Consider the following 14779-nt stretch of genomic DNA (forward strand, 5'->3'; position numbering starts at 1 on the left):
AATGTTATTCCAGCACAACAGAGGAAATGAGTTCAACCCGTTCCCCCTAAAATCCTATTTAAGGCCAGGGTACCAGGGATTTGTCCGCTCGTGTGAGGGTTACCTCCCTCACCTTGTTCTGCCAAGTGTAGTTTAAGGTCAAAGGTCAAGTCAAAACTGTGCTTGCTCAGCAATGTCCAACAGCTCAAGGACCCAATGTCCTCCTATCCCAGTCCAATGTCACTGCCTTGTGGCTTCTGTGTTATGTCTTAACAGTTTTCAAGGTAAAGCAATATTGTGAAAGGTAAGACTTAGCAGCCCCCCTGAAGTCCCAATCAACCATATGCTGATGTATGTATTAAATCACAGGTAATCCTGGAAAGCTTTTAAGACTGATGAAAACGTCGCCGCCTCCCTGCTCTCCGGAGTCCGTGTTTGTTTACCATGTGTGCAAATATGTGTGTTGATAAGCCCCATGTCAGAATCCCTTTTATCACATTAGAACAAGACTGTTGGAGTGGCTTATTAACTATTTAACTGGGAGACTGAAATGTTTCTAGGACACGCATTTATTTTGGGTCTCTGTGACTGAAATGCGTGATTTCAGCCGGAAATTTCCACCACCGCTGCTGTTGTTATTGCTCTTGTTGATGTTTTTCGTTGTCGGCGGTGATGTTGATGTGTTAACCCTTCATGTGGCAGACTTCCTGCGCGAGGACACGCCGGTGGGGACTAGCTTCCTGCGAGCAGCGGCACACGATGATGACCAGGGGAGTAACGCTGCTATCGCCTACTCTCTGTCCCGTCAGCAGCCGGCCTACCTGCACATCAACCCCAGCACAGGCTGGGTGTACGTCAACCATCCCATCTCACAGGTGAGGGCACAGCCACACACACCTACCACAATACACCATTAGGGGGAAATTCCTGTGCATGTGTGTGTGTGTGTGTGTGTGTGTGTGTGTGTGTGTGTGTGTGATCGGTGTGTGTGTGTTCGGTGTGTGTACCTCTTCTCTATGCACTGCAGGCTGCCTGTTGAAACAGGGGAATCCTTAACCCGCAGGTCCAGTACAGGCCTTTTACAGCCTCCCCCTGTACTCCCTCCCAATGTGTGTGTACAGCACCCCCCTGTACTCCCTCCCAGTGTGTGTGTACAGCACCCCCCTGTACTCCCTCTCAGTGTGTGTGTACAGCAGCCCCCTGTACTCCCTCCCAGTGTGTGTGAACAGCACCCCCCTGTACTCCCTCTCAGTGTGTGTGTACAGCACCCCCCTGTACTCCCTCTCAGTGTGTATGTACAGCAGCCCCCTGTACTCCCTCCCAGTGTGTGTGAACAGCACCCCCTGTACTCCCCTCCCAGTGTGTGTGTACAGCACCCCCTGTACTCCCTCCCAGTGTGTGTGTACAGCACCCCCCTGTACTCCCTCCCAGTGTGTGTGTACAGCACCCCCATGTACTCCCCTCCCAGTGTGTGTGTACAGCACCCCCTGTACTCCCCTCCCAGTGTGTGTGTACAGCACCCCCTGTACTCCCTCCCAGTGTGTGTGTACAGCACCCCCCTGTACTGCCTCCCAGTGTGTGTGTACAGCACCCCCCTGTACGCCCTCCCAGTGTGTGTGTGTACAGCACCCCCCAGTACTCCCTCCCAGTGTGTGTGTACAGCACCCCCTGTACTCCCTCCCAGTGTGTGTGTACAGCACCCCCCTGTACTCTCTCCCAGTGTGTGTGTACAGCACCCCCCTGTACTCCCTCCCGGTGTGTGTGTACAGCACCCCCCTGTACTCTCTCCCAGTGTGTGTGTACAGCACCCCCCTGTACTCCCTCCCTCCCAGTGTGTGTGTACAGCACCCCCCTGTACTCCCTCCCTCCCAGTGTGTGTGTACAGCACCCCCCTGTACTCCCTCCCAGTGTGTATGTACAGCACCCCCCTGTACTCCTTCCCTCCCAGTGTGTGTGTACAGCACCCCCCTGTACTCCCTCCCAGTGTGTGTGTACAGCACCCCCCTGTACTCCCCTCCCAGTGTGTGTGTACAGCACCCCCTGTACTCCCTCCCTCCCAATGTGTGTGTACAGCACCCCCTGTACTCCCCTCCCAGTGTGTGTACAGCACGCCCCTGTACTCCCCTCCCAGTGTGTGTGTACAGCACCCCCCTGTACTCCCCTCCCAGTGTGTGTGTACAGCACCCCCCTGTACGCCCTCCCAGTGTGTGTGTGTACAGCACCCCCAGTACTCCCCTCCCAGTGTGTGTGTACAGCACCCCCTGTACTCCCCTCCCAGTGTGTATGTACAGCACCCCCCTGTACTCCCTCCCAGTGTGTGTGTACAGCACCCCCCTGTACTCCCCTCCCAGTGTGTGTGAACAGCACCCCCCTGTACTCCCCTCCCAGTGTGTGTGTACAGCACCCCCCTGTACTCCCTCCCAGTGTGTGTGTACAGCACCCCCCTGTACTCCCTCCCAGTGTGTGTGTACAGCACCCCCCTGTACTCCCTCCCTCCCAGTGTGTGTGTACAGCACCCCCCTGTACTACCTCCCAGTGTGTGTGTACAGCACCCCCCTGTACTCCCCTCCCAGTGTGTGTGTACAGCACCCCCTGTACTCCCCTCCCAGTGTGTGTGTACAGCACCCCCCTGTACTCCCCTCCCAGTGTGTGTGTGTACAGCACCCCCCTGTACTCCCCTCCCAGTGTGTGTGTACAGCACCCCCCTGTACTCCCCTCCCAGTGTGTGTGTACAGCACCCCCTGTACTCTCTCCCAGTGTGTGTGTACAGCACCCCCCTGTACTCCCTCCCTCCTCCCTCCCAGTGTGTGTGTACAGCACCCCCCTGTACTCCCTCCCAGTGTGTGTGTACAGCACCCCCCTGTACTCCCTCCCAGTGTGTATGTACAGCACCCCCCTGTACTCCCTCCCAGTGTGTGTGTACAGCACCCCCCTGTACTCCCTCCCAGTGTGTGTGTACAGCACCCCCCTGTACTCCCTCCCAGTGTGTGTGTACAGCACCCCCTGTACTCCCCTCCCAGTGTGTGTGTACAGCACCCCCTGTACTCCCTCCCAGTGTGTGTGTACAGCACCCCCTGTACTCCCCTCCCAGTGTGTGTGTACAGCACCCCCTGTACTCCCTCCCAGTGTGTGTGTACAGCACCCCCCTGTACTCCCCTCCCAGTGTGTATGTACAGCACCCCCCTGTACTCCCCTCCCAGTGTGTGTGTACAGCACCCCCCTGTACTCCCCTCCCAGTGTGTGTGTGTACAGCACCCCCCTGTACTCCCCTCCCAGTGTGTGTGTACAGCACCCCCCTGTACTCCCCTCCCAGTGTGTGTGTACAGCACCCCCTGTACTCCCTCCCAGTGTGTGTGTACAGCACCCCCTGTACTCCCCTCCCAGTGTGTGTGTACAGCACCCCCCTGTACTCCCTCCCAGTGTGTGTGTACAGCACCCCCCTGTACTCCCTCCCAGTGTGTATGTACAGCACCCCCTGTACTCCCTCCCAGTGTGTGTGTACAGCACCCCCCTGTACTCCCCTCCCAGTGTGTGTGTACAGCACCCCCTGTACTCCCTCCCAGTGTGTGTGTACAGCACCCCCCTGTACTCCCTCCCAGTGTGTGTGTACACTGTACACCGATCCTTCCCACTGGCCTGATATCATCCACTGAGACTGCTGCACGCTCTCCCTACCTCCCTCTGTGGATGCATATTAAACATGGCAAGGTGTGGAATAACAACAATGCCCCTGTCTCTCTATATGTGTGTATTATATGTGTATATATAGCACTATGTATCTTAGCCACAGCCTGAGGAAGCATTATAGTCACACATGCATAAATATATTTGTGTGTGTGTGTGGATGTGTGCGTGTGTGCGTTTACTTCCCACATTTGGCTGTCTCAGAGGGGAGTTGACACCGTGCAGTAACATTATATTTGTAGGGTTTGGGCTTTGTCGGCTAGGCGCTGACCTCTCTTTCTATTGCTTAGCTTTTCTTCCTCATCTCTCTCGTGCGCTCTCTTGTTTCCTGCTTTTCGTTCATTCTCTACGTCTTCTGTTTCCTGGTCTCTCTCTCTGTATTCTCTTCATGTATTCTTGTTTTTGGTGTGGTTAGTCATTACAGTTTGCTAGCTTAATTGTTTGTAAGTATCCACAGCTTATCATACTGTATGTAGGCCTACAACTGTTCAAAGTGAATATCCTCTGTATGAATCAATAGTATCTCTAGTAAATTTGGCCATAAGCTGCATATCAACTGTGATATATGTCGGATAGAGCTATGTTTCCATTGTAGATCTTATATTGTTAGAATCTCTCTCTCACTCTCTCTCTCTTTCTTTCTCTCTCTCTCTCTCTCTCTCTCTCTCTCTCTCTCTCTCTCTCTCTCTCTCTCTCTCTCTCCCGCCCCCATTCTGCCACAGCTGAGAAGGAGAAAGGGAGAGGGAGGAGAGGGTAAGAAAGAGTGGGGAAGGTGGGAGGCTTGAGGTTAGGTTCTAGGTGACCCGTACCAACTAGTGAAATATTCATGCCTGATTCACATCCGACACCTTTTAGCTCTTAAGTCTGGTCTCCATCTTGAGTTGACACAGATGAGGTTTGACAGGAACGCTGAGGTTTGACAGGACCGCTGAGGGTTGACAGGACCGCTGAGGTTTGACAGGACCGCTGAGGTTTGACAGGACCGCTGAGGTTTGACAGGACCGCTGAGGGTTGACAGGACCGCTGAGGTTTGACAGGACCGCTGAGGGTTGACAGGACCGCTGAGGGTTGACAGGACCGCTGAGGTTTGACAGGACCGCTGAGGGTTGACAGGACCGCTGAGGGTTGACAGGACCGCTGAGGTTTGACAGGACCGCTGAGGGTTGACAGGATCGCTGAGGTTTGACAGGACCGCTGAGGTTTGACAGGACCGCTGAGGTTTGACAGGACCGCTGAGGTTTGACAGGACCGCTGAGGTTTGACAGGACCGCTGAGGGTTGACAGGTCGGCTGAGGGTTGACAGGACCGCTGAGGTTTGACAGGACCGCTGAGGGTTGACAGGTCGGCTGAGGGTTGACAGGTCGGCTGAGGGTTGACAGGACCGCTGAGGTTTGACAGGACCGCTGAGGTTTGACAGGACCGCTGAGGTTTGACAGGACCGCTGAGGTTTGACAGGACCGCTGAGGGTTGGGGACAGGGTCGGGGGGTTATCGTGATGGACCTGTTGGTTTCCTTCTTCCTTCCTTTCTTCCTTACTCCCGTCCTTGTGTCTGTGGGGTGGCCCCTCTCACTGTTTGAGTGTGTGTGTGTGTGTGTGTGTGTGTGTGTGTGTGTGTGTGTGTGTGTGTGTGTGTGTGCGTGTGTGTGTGTGTGTGCGTGTGTGTGTGTGTGTGTGTGTGCGTGTGTGTGTGTGTGCATCAGAGAACATTGCTCAGCAGAGACCTAGTACACGTCAGGTAGAGTTATCCACCCTGTCAGGACAGAGACAACCACATCCAGCTCTCTCATTCCCTCTCTGTCTCCTTTTCCCTACTCTCTTCATTCCCCACCCTCTTTTGTCCCTATTTCTCCCTGCCCCTGTATTCATGTCTGGATGTCTGCATGTTATGTATATATTTATAATGTGCCTGGGTTTGTGCCTGGATTTGTGTGTGTATTTGCTTGTGTGCGTCATAGAAAAGCCCCCCTCTTTGTTCTCCAAGTCCAACAACCTCCCAAAGTCAAATCAAGATGTGGAGAGAGTGACCCCATCTTCACCCTGCCACACAATGGACTTGTGAAGTCTCCCAGTTAATATCCCATATAAATAATGCAAAATATTCCTCCACTTTAAATGTCACCCCTTTCTCTCATCCCTCTCTTCTCCGTATCAATGATCTGTTTAACAAAGCTTTCACACTCCCCTCGCAGAGAATCATTTATCTGAAAATCTCTGTCAGTTGGAATGTCTCCTCTCTCATTGCTGTCTTTCTCTCTCTCCCTCCCTGTCTCTCTCCCTCTCTCTGTTTCTCGTTCTGTCTCTCTGTCTCTGTATCTCTGGCGTGATGTAAGGATGAACAACATCAGAGCAGTCTTCTGTAGACAGTAGGAAGGTGGGGGTTTAGAGGAGGAGGTCACTGGAAGGTCATGACACGGACTAAGTGGATAAGGTTGTAAATATGATGCATCTGATCTGTTACTTAGTGGACTGGAACAAACTGACGGAGACTGTTCCCGTGCTCATTCATTTGCACATGAACGTACATTCCAGATATGACAGAGATGCTTCCAAGAGGGGTTTCCACCATGGGTTTTGTTCAGCTCCATATGATTTCCATGTCTAACCTCCATGTCACCCCTCCTTCCTCTCTTCTATTTGTCGTCAAGACGTCGAGGATCAGCCAGCAGATCGTGGCCACGGACGGTGGCAACAGGAGCAGCTCTGTGGAGCTGACGGTCATCATCACCAACGTGCACAACCAGCCGCCCCAGTGGGAGCAGCTAGAGTACTGGGTCACCGTGTCCGAGAACATTGTTCGCGACGCCAAGATAGTGGTGAGTGGACCTCATAGTGACCTGTTCCTTAACCAGGAGAGATGGTGTCTACTGACACTATGATATAAGGTCAACCACAACCATACATAGGTTTGTGGTAGTAGTGGTTGTGGTAGAGATGGTTCAATGCTCTACCAACTGCAACTTGGGGGAATGTTCCAAAATGATAGCCTAATCTCTTTCCAACTGACCAAGATAATAAAGACCCCCCAAAAGGAGTTCCCCACCACACCAGCAGCTTGCCAAGATAGTGGTGACTAGGCTACTATTAGTGCCTCCAGACAGACTGGCATCAACATCTCTAGGACCTTACTCCCTGTTGGAGGGGAAAGTGGTTCTTCTGAGACTATTCCCATCCTGTTCATCAGGAAAGAGAGCCTTGAGGAGCGGTAGTAGAAAACACACTTCACTTTCCCCAACCATCAGCATGTTTAGCAGGGTACTTCGAAATATTTCTGCCGAGGCGAGTTCACAACCCTGCTACAGTTCACCTGACGAAACTGAAACATCCCACTTTACCCCCGCCGCCTCTCTTCCATCTTACCCCCGCCGCCTCCCTCCCATCTTACCCCGCCGCCTCCCTCCCATCTTACCCCCGCCGCCTTCCTCCCATCTTACCCCCGCCGCCTCCCTCCCATCTTACCCCCGCCGCCTCCCTCCCATCTTACCCCCGCCGCTCCTCCCATCTTACCCCCGCCGCCTCCCTCCCATCTTACCCCGCCGCCTTCCTCCCATCTTACCCCGCCGCGTCCCTCCCATCTTACCCCGCCGCCTCCCTCCCATCTTACCCCGCCGCCTCCTCCCATCTTACCCCGCCGCCTTCCTCCCATCTTACCCCGCCGCCTCCTCCCATCTTACCCCGCCGCCTCCCTCCCATCTTACCCCCGCCGCCTCCCTCCCATCTTACCCCGCCGCCCCCTACCCCGCCTCCCTCCCATCTTACCCCCGCCGCCTTCCTCCCATCTTACCCCGCCGCCTCCCTCCCATCTTACTCTTCCATCTTACCCCGCCGCCTCCCTCCCATCTTACCCCGCGTATCCCCCGCCTCTCTTCCATCTTACCCCCGCCGCCTCCCTCCCATCTTACCCCCGCCGCCTCTCTTCCATCTTACCCCCGCCGCCTCTCTCCCATCTTACCCCCGCCGCCTCTCTCCCATCTTACCCCCGCCGCCTCCCTCCCATCTTACCCCTGCTGCCATCCATGCCCATCTTCATTTTGCACACGATTCTAAAGTATGCTACAAATGTTAAATGTAATGTTAGAAGATTTCCCCTTTTGAAAAGGAGAGGGCGGGGGACGTATTGACGCTACTTTCGCCAAAATCACGTTCATTCACTCGCTTTGCTTCGCTTGTCGTTTTTGATAACCTGTATTTAAATATGCTCCCAGGCCCCTTTTTTTGACAACACCGAATTAGAATTGATCCCTCTATGGCAGGAGATGGCAGAAACGCAACGAGCCACCCAGTATCTGTGTCAGCGTCGACACGGGAGACAAAGGGAGTGAGGAGAGGGAAGGAGATAAAATTATACACCCTGTTAAGACTCTACAATGGCCTCTTATTGCCTCGGACCGTGCGACAGAGAGAGACTCTTAATTACTATATTCAGCTCCTGACAGCTCAGCTCGCGTCCTCACAGCTTCACTGGGAGAAAAAGAGATGGAGAGAGAGAGAGCGAAGGAAAGACAGCGAGGGAGAGAGAGAGGGACAGAAAGAGCGAGAGAGAGAGAGAGAGAGAGAGAGAGAGAGAGAGAGAGAGAGAGAGAGAAGAAAATGAATGGCACTCTAATCCACTAGAGGCTCAAAGTCAAAAACATGAACACAGACGTCTCCCTCAAAGCGGTTGTTCCGTGGAATTGGAAAATAGTAATGGCTGTGTCACATTCTCTCATTCTTTCTCTTTCACAGTTTCTCTCTCTGGAACCTGTTGGTCGACAGCCAGATGACCTTCAGGTCTCCCTTCTCTCCTTATCTCTCTTTCTTTTTCTCTCTCTGTCTCTCCATGTCACTCTTGAACCCCTCTCTGGAACCAGCTGGTCGATGACCAAAACTCTTTCTCTTCCCACCTCCACCCCCTTCCTCTCCTCCTTGTTGGTTCGTTCCGCCACTGAGGCGGCATTATTGCGGCTATGTAGATTGTTGTTTTAAATTTAGCAGGGCTAATATGATCTGTTAATTACATTGTTGCCGAGGATGAGAGACACGGATGCGGGGAGAAATCTCCATATCAATGAGGCCCTTCTCCTGTGGAGAGCCAGTAGGATGGGTGCTTTAGTCTCATCAGCGCTGTCAACACACTTTCCTCCTCAGGCCTCTTTTTTGGTGTTGAGGATGTGTGGGGGTTGTTTTTGGGTCCATCTCTTTTTGAAGTGGAGTGATGGAGCATGAGGAGAGTGCCGTGTTGTTTACATACCCTGGGCTTATTCATTGGGGGGTGCAGCCTGTCAAAGATCGATCTGACACAATTCTTTGATGTGCTAATGTAACAGTTTTGCTTCCGTCCCTCTCCTCGCCCCAACCTGGGCTTGAACCAGGGACCCTCTGCACACATCAACGACTGACACCCACGAAGCATCGTTACCCATCGCGCCACAAAAGCCACAGCCCTTGAAGAACAAGGGGAACAACTACTTCAGGTCTCAGAGCGAGTGACGTCACCCGATTGAAACGCTATTAGCACTCACCACCGCTAACTAACTAGCCATTTCTCATCGGTTACACTAAACACACATACATACTAGAAGTCACCCACTGCAATACACAAGGAATATTGCAGCAGGTGAAAGGTTGACGACTGAACACAAACACAACTCTTTCTCTACACCAAAACATGCTCAAGGCCAGCCATTTAGCTTGACAGCAGTGTAGCTAATGCTACACTAGGCTAGGCTAAGCTAGGCTACATTTCTGATCCGCTTAGCCCTCCCAGACACCATTGATGTGTAATGAGATGATTTCTCATTAGAGCTAAGTCCGTGCCGCCCCAGCTTTAGGCTTGGTGCATTGTGCCATTGAGAGGACTTGCTAGGCACCTCTGAACTGAAATGCGAGAAATTGAGCTTCTTGTCAATTATTGACTATTGAATTCAGATGGTCTTGAGCACTTTCTTATGAACATACAAATATGGAAGATGATTCTAGTAAATGTTGGATGCATGTTGACATCTTATGGTCAAGCTTATGAGCCCTTTATAATGTTGTTCATGGATGCATTATGGCCTAGTTGGTACCATTCATGACAACTTTATTGATGGCCACATTGACCCCATAAAGGTCAACTGTTGCTGTCTCGTCTGTGACTTGTGCAGTGACTGTGCATGTGCCAAAGGCCAGTCCCAACGGGGCTCTGCATGTGGTCTCGTATGTCTTCGCTAATAGAAGAACACACACACCACTTTCCCTCGAGATCACTGAGCCCTGTATGAAAGGGTAGTGCTCTTCTGCTCTCAGCCCTTTCCTTCATTGATTTCTCTCTGCTTCTTTCTTTATATCTTTCCTCTCATCTCTCCTCTGTCTCTCTCTCCCTCTCTCCCCCTCCCTCTTCCAAACTCTTTCAGGAAGCTCCATAAGTTGGTGTAATGGTCCACTATAGTCTCTGTAGTGTGGTGGGCTCAATAGGTTTACTAATGGTGGTTAACGGCAGCCTCTGATTGGCTAGACAGATAATATTGCCTTTTATAAAAGCTTTCAAGATAACAGCTGCCAGGAGTTACCATGGTAGTCACTGGCCTTTTAATGGAGAAAACTTTCAACACTTCCAACCGTTAGTGGAGGATCGTTATTAGCCAGAGAACTTGTTCACGTTCTCTCTTTTTTTCTTCTGCTCTCTCTCTTTTCATTTACAAACTCTCTATATCTACACTCTCCCTCTCTCTTTCGCTCCCTCTCACACTCTACAATGTCTCTCTGTACTAATATAACTTGAACAACAAAGTACTCCACAACAATTACATGGAGTTTTTTTCCCTCTCTCTCTATCGCTCTTTCGCTCCACTCTAAGTACAGTATTTATTCCCTAGTGTGGAGTAACTGTAGCAACTGACTGTTAAAATCTGTTCTGTGCTTTGGGAGCCTTCACAGTAAGTCTTCCTTAGAACTCTAAATACAAATTAGGCTTGTTAAACAGTATAATGCATTCATTAGCATCCCTGAGCTGCCTTGTTGTGTTACCGACTGCCTCTATTCATCTACCCCACTATCTCTTTTTTCTCTCTCTCCCTCTCCCTCTCGCCTCCCTCCTCCATCCATCTATCTATCTATCTCTCCATCTCCCTAATTAAAAACGTAAATATCGAGCCTCTCATTGTGGAATTATCTCAAGGAACGATAATTAGCGAATTTCCAAACGTGGTAATTGCAACCTTGAGGAAGTAATTAAGGGGCCTTGTTCTTTAGCACGCCTGCGAGATAATGGGGTATCATTCCCATCATGCTCCTGTTCCAGGGCTCGCCCCTGTAAACTGGGGAGGGGAGGCCCGGTGCGTGAGGGGTCTTTAATAAGGTGGAATAGAAGGGGTTGGACAAGTTTTGTATTTTCTCAGCAGATAATCAAAATCAATTATTGAAGCTAAACTCATGCTGGCATGAATATTTCAACACAACAAGGCTTTTGAAGCATAAAAGTGAATAATTTTTTTGCGAGAAGCTGAGGTAGGTGGGAAGTTGGGGGTCCACAGGGGCACCTCTGGGGTCTCGCTAACGCACTAGCTCGCTACCGGAGAGAGAGAGAGAGAGAGAGAGAGAGAGAGCGCCCTCCTCCACTGAGTTGGAAAGGAAAGTCTGAGAGCTTTTCGCTGTTGCGTTATCTTCAGGTGTTCTCCCTGACTCTCTCATTCTATCTCTTTAGCTCTAACCAAGCATAGTGAGTCATGGACATACAATACAACAATGCTACTTTCAATGTTCTCCCTTCCAATGCTTTTCCTCTTATATTATTGCAATTTCATAATGGGTAACAATGGGTTTTGGTGTTGCTCAACAGATAGAAATATGATTTTGTTTTTGTTGTGCTGTTAGTTTTCAACCTGACTTCCAGGATAGTTTTTCAGACAGTGGCTCACAGTGCAGTCTTGCATGTCCAGATAATCACTTCAAAAGTTCAAATCTATCCAGTGCCATTTTGATTTTCAAATTTTCCAATGTTGGTTGGAGTCTAAGAACAGTGCCTGGTTACACCCCAGTCAGTCAATGAGAAGATTGAATGCCTTTGTTTGCCAGACTTGGACTCAAATGCTACCATTCCATTACAGCTCTCTCTGCTGTAATCTCTCATTCTTATGCATCCCAAATGGACAATTTTCAAATGTAGACAGCCATGTCAACATACTGGATGTCTGAAGAATCTCAGAATCTCCAGTAGTGTAGATATGGTGAATTTGACGAGTTAATGTGTGTGTGTGTGTGTGTGTGTGTGTGTGTGTGTGTGTGTGTGTGTGTGTGTGTGTGTGTGTGTGTGTGTGTGTGTGTGTGTGTGTGTGTGTGTGTGTGTGTGTGTGTGTGTGTGTGTAGGGCCTCTGCTGGATCTAAGCAGAATGAGTGGTGAAGTGAGGTTCATTCGGCTATGGTAAATGTAATCCTTCCCTTTCAAGGTTGTGACTCTGTGGCTGTGTGGCAGGGAAAGGACAACATGGGCCTTAAAAGCTCTAGTGTACTGTACACACACACACACACACACACACCACACTCAAGTGCACACACACAGATACATACACAGAGCACACACATATAAACACATACACACACACACAGCACACACACAGCATCATTGTGGCAGGACAAGTGGCAAAGGGAACATGGGTCTTAAAAGCTCCACGTGCTTCCTGCTTTTATAGGTCAGACCATTTTGCTGTAGGGCACTGCACATGAGCACACACACACCAACAAACACATTCACCTGCACACATTCACAGTCAGGCACACACAGTAGATTCCCGAATAACACCCCTCTTAAAACTTTCTCATGGTTCGCTAGTATCCTTGCCCATAGATGGTTTACACCATTATTTTGACATGTTTGGACAAGAGCTAAAACTATGAATTCTTGAACACACTTAAACATACTATGCTTGAAATTGTGTGCTTACTCCATAGTGTCATCTATGTAATAAATGCTCTCATTTATGGAGTTCGTTTGGCGGAACCCTTGCAGTAACAAATGATTTGGTGCCAGACAGCGTGCAGCTGTGACCCATAATGGAGTTCTCAGAACAATGAGAATCCTGCCTGTTGTCCCTGTGAGTGTAGGATGACGTCCATGCAACCACCCCATATGTTTCATATAGAGGGACAGAGAACGTTCTCACACCTGACCTCCATACTGTGGTATAAACAGGAAGGGGGGGGGCCATCAATAAGCATGACACCATGTCTGTGAAATCCCATTGATGGGCTCCCTCTGTACCCAGGTATGCGCGGCAGCGATATACTTCCCCGTATCATTTCCTGTCACTTTGGTTTTCTCTGCCACGGTTCCTGGAAAAGAGAGAGTGGGAGCGTTGTGAAAACCGTGCAGCCTTCATTTAGAACCAGATAGTCTGGAGCTGATTTTCCAGTGGAAAGTGTCTCCATAAAATGTCAATATCAGTTCAATAGGAACTTTGACGGATTAGACTTGGTGTCTCCAATGTATTCCTGAAGTGGAGTCAGCAGTAGGGAGACGTTTGTGCTGATTTAGATGGGCCCGCTCACTAATAATGCTAATTATCTTTAGGAAGCTTTGGCCAAAGCCAGCTCCTTCTGTTAGTCATTGGCTCTTTTTCAGTAATTCTCCTCCAAGATAAAAATAAATCTATGGGACATTACAGCATGCCCAAGCAGGTTCCTCCTAGTTTTCTGTGTTGTACCTCAGGAACACACACTGGTACTCAAATGAACCTGCACAGACAAAAGAACACACTCAATCTGTTAAGACATTCATATGAACACACACACACACACTCTCATTCACTCTGTTCAGACATGCATATATATCCACCTCCCTATCCTTTCACTAATGATGTCATATCCTGCTTCCTCTCCTCCAGATTATCAAGGCCACCTCGCCGCTGGGTGACCCTAGAGTGACCTATAACCTTGAGGAGGGTCAGGTGCCGGAGACCAACATGCCTGTCCGTTTCTACATCAAACCCAACAGGGCTGATGGCTCTGCATCCATACTGGTGGCTGAACCTCTGGACTATGAGACCACGCGCTTCTTCACACTAAGGGTCAGAGTGCAGAACGTCGCTGCTGTTCCACTGGCCTCTTTTACTACCGTCTACGTCAATGTTACAGGTAGGAGGCATTTTAAGAGTGTGTATAGTGTACACTCTTAGATTTTAACAGTGAGTATACTGGTGTCAACGCTGGATACATTTACTCCTGAGACATGCAACTTATGGAAACGACTGTGGTCCGCTGTAGCTCAGTTGATAGAGCATGGTGCTTGTACCGCCAGGGTTGTGGGTTCAATTCCTGGGGCCTGTGAAATGTATGCACTCATGACTGTAAGTTGCCTTGGATAAAAGTGTCTGCTAAATGGATTATATTATATGTACAATACCTTGGCCACACCTTTTCATCTTGGGTCATGACCTTGCTGGAAGGAAGTGAGTTTTTATGAGGAAAAGAGAGAGAGAAGACAGCAAGCAGGCTTGAGCAGTAGGGAACAGTGAAGGGCTTTCTAACACAACATAAATACTTGAAGCTCCAGCTCAGTTAATGAAGGAGGGAGGCTGAGAGGAGGAAGAGATGAGATTGAAAGGTAATGACAGGGAAGATATAGTCCCTCGAAGCCTGTTGGAGGAAGGTGTAATCAGCTAGCGACAGAACACTAGCGGATAAAATTACTGCTTGTTTAGCGATGACTCATACCATATGCGCCAGTGAAGGAAGCGGGAACATATATCTAGCTCTAATAGCGTAAAGAAAAGAGGGTGTTCTTGTCTGACTTTGTCAATAATTGTATTTTTGGGGCGTTTAGGGAAATCACAAATGTTCCTCATTTCATAGATACCTAGAGACTAGTCTTAAAACCTGGAGAGACAGTGACCTAAGAGTTGGGTTTGTCTACTTAGCATTAGCATTTTTGAGGGCAAATCAATAGGAGTGGTAGGACCTCTGTTAGCATGCTCTTAATAGAAGGCCTGTATCACCTCCCTAACCCTGACCTCTGGCCTGTCCCTCTCCAGATGTAAACGACAACGTTCCCTTCTTCCTGTCCTCCACCTATGAGGCTACCGTTCCAGAGGGGGCAGAGATCGGAACATCGGTGGTCCAGGTTTCTGCTACGGACCTCGATTCAGGCCTCAATGGAATGGTGAG

The 14779-nt window shown here is 50.0% G+C and overlaps 1 protein-coding gene across 1 annotated transcript in view; it reads left to right on the forward strand.

Annotated features, from left to right (window-relative positions):
- The window catches only part of LOC106580611 (neural-cadherin), a 119980-nt gene that overhangs the window by 77046 nt on the left and 28155 nt on the right, over nucleotides 1–14779 (forward strand). Inside the window, exons 11-14 of the mRNA XM_045702620.1 lie at nucleotides 682–854; nucleotides 6310–6477; nucleotides 13501–13750; nucleotides 14647–14774. Of these exons, the coding sequence (XP_045558576.1) occupies nucleotides 682–854; nucleotides 6310–6477; nucleotides 13501–13750; nucleotides 14647–14774 (719 nt within the window). The remainder of the gene's footprint in view (nucleotides 1–681; nucleotides 855–6309; nucleotides 6478–13500; nucleotides 13751–14646; nucleotides 14775–14779) is intronic.

Source organism: Salmo salar, chromosome ssa02 (assembly GCF_905237065.1).
Source record: "Salmo salar chromosome ssa02, Ssal_v3.1, whole genome shotgun sequence".
NCBI lineage: Eukaryota > Metazoa > Chordata > Actinopteri > Salmoniformes > Salmonidae > Salmo > Salmo salar.